This window comes from Nelumbo lutea, chromosome 4, assembly GCF_056320005.1.
Source record: "Nelumbo lutea isolate HS-2025 chromosome 4, American lotus-T2T, whole genome shotgun sequence".
NCBI classification, from domain to species: Eukaryota; Viridiplantae; Streptophyta; class Magnoliopsida; order Proteales; family Nelumbonaceae; genus Nelumbo; species Nelumbo lutea.
The window spans coordinates 65,263,105-65,266,140 of NC_142687.1; the positions used below are offsets into that span (position 1 = coordinate 65,263,105).

At 39.4% G+C, this 3,036-nt stretch overlaps 1 protein-coding gene across 1 annotated transcript; it reads left to right on the forward strand.

The window, feature by feature from the left end:
* Positions 1-1,416: 1,416 nt before the first annotated feature.
* On the forward strand, positions 1,417-2,783 carry LOC148860894 (germin-like protein 5-1). The gene is made up of 2 exons (XM_088941789.1): positions 1,417-1,759; positions 2,045-2,783. Exons 1-2 carry the CDS (start codon positions 1,654-1,656, stop codon positions 2,587-2,589), a joined length of 651 nt encoding a protein of 216 aa, XP_088797915.1. The 5' UTR covers positions 1,417-1,653; the 3' UTR covers positions 2,590-2,783.
* The last annotated feature ends 253 nt before the right edge of the window (positions 2,784-3,036 follow it).

The following is a 3,036-nucleotide window of genomic DNA, read 5'->3' on the forward strand; positions in this document are numbered from 1 at the left end:
ATCGATGTAAAACTTTACTTTTGATAGTTTTACATCGTTTATCGACGTAAAACTCTACTCCATCCATACACAAAACTGAATCGGAGTGGAGTCTTACGTTGATCATGATTACACTCTCCTTCCAAATGCAGACAAAATCAAACCAGTGTGAACTTTTACACTGTTTTTTATTTACACCGATCCCAAATGCAGCCTAAAGAAAGCTACGAAGGTAAAAGCTCTTTATTGCTAGGTATTCACATCAACATACCATTCATAGATGACTTGGATTCTAGTAAATAATTCAAAAAGAAATAAACAAGAAGTTATAATGAAATTACACTTTAGTTTCAATCAACTATTCAACTCAACCAATTTTATGATGGGGTGTTAATTTTATTTGGTTTGAAAAATCAAACCAATTTTATGAAATTACACTTTAGTTTCAACCAAATCAATAAGTTACCTTAAATTTTCAGACTAAATCAAACTGTTTTTAAGTTCAGGTCAGACCAAACCAGTAATTTTGATTTGATTCAATGTGGTTTAGCAGAGGTAATATAAAAACACCCCTATTTTTATGGATTTATTTGCTTGTAGGGCACTCTGGATTTCCTACCCACTTTCTACCTGCAGTGAATTGGGTCCACACATCTCTATTATGATATGAGGTATGTGTGTCTGCAATTGAGGAAGGGTAGAGAATTGGCAGGAAAAGTGAGTAGGAAATCTGGGCTCCTTGTAGGGGCTAAGGCAAAAATTAGCGGAATTAAGTAGAAATTTTATTTTATATTTTGAAAGTCCGAAAGCAAATTCATTCATCAATCAACGAGTCCATCTCGTGAGAAATTAATTGAATAGAAAAGAGGAAATTGAAGACCATGTGATTGTTCTGTTATAGGTTAAAGAAAATTTGGCTAGTAAATGAACAGCTTCATTAGACTCCCTTGTTGAGGTTACATCATGAGGCGATACTGGCAAGTAAAATTAGCAAAAAATAGAAAAATAAATAAATAAAATATAAAATATGGGAAAATAGAAGAATACCAAGAAAATATGGTAAAGGAAAAGAAGGTCCGATCATTGCTTTGATACGGGCTAGACTTTTAACTGGTAATGGGTGGTTTAATATATATATATATAGATAGATAGATAAATATATGGTTTGAGTTGAACTGAACAGAACAAATTTTGATTGCTTCTAAATATATTCTACCAACAAAGTGATCCAAAACAGATGAATGATCGCATCGACCTGATCCTTTTCTGGCCCAGAGAATAGGAAGCGGGATCAGCAAGGAATACGTTATGCCCCGTAAAAGGGGAGTCAACAGTGTATATATTTTCTTGGTAATTGCATTACACTCAACCGAATAAATAAATAGAAAAAAAAAAAAGCAACTTTTTAAAGTGTTTTTCTTTTTTTTTGACACGGATAAGACAGCATATTTCGTGCCTTTAGAGACTCAAGCTTAGCTCTGCTTTGTATGGAAGAAGGCAGGTCTCTCTCATGCATGCTTTGTTTCCAAATCACCAGTCAACCACCAAGCCTTCTCCTTTTCCTCCTTTCTTGCACAAGCTTCCAAAACGAACTATTATAAATATGCCTCACCCACTTTAATTTATTCCTCAATCAAGTCAAGACCCTCTCTCTCTCTCTCTCTCGTCTCAAACATGGCGGCTGTCGTCCCACTTCTGGTCTTCTTTGCTCTTGTCTCCAGGGCAGTTGCCTCAGATCCGGACTTGCTTCAAGATATCTGTGTAGCCGATCTGAATTCTGGTAATTCTTTCTTTTATCACAGACTATCATTTTTCCTCAGAGAAGGAAAAGCAGGTCAAAAAAGAGAAGCAAATCTCATTTCTTGACTCTGGGGTTGACTGGGCCTAATTGCCCCAGCACAACTTTACTCTGTTTTTTTTTGTTTTCCTGTTTTAATTTCTCTTCTGGGTATATACTTTTTATTAAAAGAGAAAACTAATCTTGTGGACTTCTTAACCCTTTGTTGTTCCTTGATGGTTTTCGGCTTCTGAGTGGTGGTGTTTAATACATATTGATGATAAACAGGAGTAAAGATGAATGGATTCGCTTGTAAAGAAGCGAGCAACGTAAGCGCGGCGGATTTCTTCTTCGACGGGCTGGGCAAGGCAGGACAGACCAACAACACAATGGGGTCTCTGGTGACCGCGGCCAACGTCCAAAAGATCCCAGGACTCAACACGCTAGGCGTCTCGCTCTCCCGCATCGACTACGCACCGGGTGGCCTAAACCCACCTCACACCCACCCCCGTGCCACCGAGGTCGTATTCGTCCTGGAAGGCCAATTGGACGTTGGCTTCATTACCACCGCTAACGTCCTCATATCCAAGACCATCAGCAAGGGTGACATCTTTGTGTTTCCAAGGGGTTTAGTCCACTTCCAGAAGAACAACGGCGACGTACCTGCTGCTGTCATCGCTGCCTTCAATAGCCAACTGCCCGGCACTCAATCCATTGCTGCAACCTTGTTTGCCGCATCGCCCTCCGTGCCTGACAATGTGTTGACAAAAGCTTTCCAAGTGGGTACCAAAGAGGTTGAGAAAATCAAATCCAGGCTTGCACCCAAGAAATAAAAGGAAAGGGTAATTAGCTATGGTCCGGCTGCCTCAGCCATCAGTCTTTCAGATGAATTGGGGGGATGTTGTTGTTGGTCAGGACTCTGGATTTGTTGGATTTGTTTAATTGCTAATGCTTTTGGACCTGGTCTTTAATTAATTCCGACTTTGAAGTCTTGCTAATAATATAATTTTATGAGTTAAAAGTGTCACTAAGCGCTCCATCATCATCATCATCATTAATTAATTATTACCTGTTTTTTATTGTTTGAGTGTGAATTCAACAAACCCTTTTACTCCGTTCCCCTTGCCCTGATTGTTGATTATTATTATTGGCTGCTGCTGCTGCAGGGGGGGCCGACTTGGCTTAATTGGTTGTAGACTTTGTAGTCCATGACAAAATCAACCCTGCCGTGCTGTCATGGGTTGAGTGGGTCGACTACTCGAAATCACCTCCAAATTCCA

Excerpts from the sequence above, each read along its gene's own strand:
- LOC148860894 (XM_088941789.1), top strand. The coding sequence starts at position 1,654 with ATGGCGGCTGTCGTCCCACTTCTGGTCTTCTTTGCTCTTGTCTCCAGG. Across the intron at positions 1,760-2,044 it reads TGTAGCCGATCTGAATTCTG|GAGTAAAGATGAATGGATTC; the intron begins GTAATTCTTTCT and ends GATGATAAACAG.